The sequence below is a fragment of the Suricata suricatta genome, chromosome 2 (assembly GCF_006229205.1).
Source record: "Suricata suricatta isolate VVHF042 chromosome 2, meerkat_22Aug2017_6uvM2_HiC, whole genome shotgun sequence".
NCBI classification, from domain to species: domain Eukaryota; kingdom Metazoa; phylum Chordata; class Mammalia; order Carnivora; family Herpestidae; genus Suricata; species Suricata suricatta.
This window is the reverse complement of record NC_043701.1, coordinates 146,190,271-146,191,344: the sequence shown is the minus strand read 5'-3', so window position 1 is coordinate 146,191,344 and position 1,074 is coordinate 146,190,271. Positions and strand designations below refer to the sequence as shown.

Genomic DNA, 1,074 nt, shown 5'->3' with positions numbered 1-1,074 from the left:
GGTTCCAGCAGCGCTGACAGTCCTCTGACTGTCTTCGCTTGTGCCAGGATGGGCACTCACGGATTGGCACACCACATTCAGCCACTTGCCCATCAGGAGGCTGACAGGCCACCCTCAGTGGGCACATTTAGGAAAACACTCAGGAGGAGCCGTGCCACCACAGGCGCCAACCCTGCTTCCCTCTTCAGCTGCCCTGTCTTCTGGGCACAGGCTCTGACCCCTCTAGCTCCCCTGCCTCAGGGAAAGCAGAGCACTTGGTTTAGGGCAGGGCTACACAGCATGCAGCTGAGACGTGCAGTGAGGGCTGACCTGTCACACCACGGGGATCCCACTCCCTGTCAGGGCTCTGGGCCAGAGCCTCTAACAGCCCGTTGTGTGCTCTGTGGCCCAGGGCTCCAAAGCAGCTCTGAGTGTGGTCCTCTCCTCCGGGCCCTCAGTGCTCCCTGGAGGTGGGGAGATCGGAGCTCACTGGGAGCAGGCTAATGTGCAGGCCTAGGGTGAGGAGCTGGGGAAAGCACCCAGCAAGAGGCCACTCACATCCATACAGGACTCCGACTTATGTGCTTTTTGCAGGGCGGAACAGAGCCCACAGATGCTCCGAAGGCGGTGACATCAGTCCCCACAGTCACAAAGAAGACGACAGTGCCCACAACCACCACAAGGAGGACCACAGTGTCCACAGTTCTCACAAAGACGATGACACTGCCCACGACAACCACATGGAGGACCACAGCATCCACGGTTGTCACACAGGAGACACCAGGAACCACAGCTGTCCCAGAAAAGCCTACTCCTGAGTACCTGGACTACCTGTTCCCATTGTCTGTCCCAACTCTGATTGTTATCGTGGTGGTGATCTGCTGTCTCTGTTGCTACAGAAAGGTAAGGGAGCCCTGTCCATACAGCCTTGTGACACAAGCCCTCCCCACACCACAAGGTAACCAAGCCCCCCCACACCCCATGATCCCACCAGTGGGCAGGTTCCATGAGCTCCCAGGTCATCACAGGAGCAAACAGAGGCACAGACTGTGTCTTCTAATCCTGGGAGAGACTCAGCCTGCATCTCAGGGCCCC

At 58.5% G+C, this 1,074-nt stretch overlaps 1 protein-coding gene across 1 annotated transcript in view; it reads left to right on the top strand.

The window, feature by feature from the left end:
- LOC115276155 overlaps nucleotides 1–1,074 on the top strand; it is a 58,107-nt gene that overhangs the window by 55,576 nt on the left and 1,457 nt on the right. Inside the window, exon 13 of the mRNA XM_029920016.1 lies at nucleotides 574–882. Within this exon, the coding sequence (XP_029775876.1) occupies nucleotides 574–882 (309 nt within the window). The remainder of the gene's footprint in view (nucleotides 1–573; nucleotides 883–1,074) is intronic.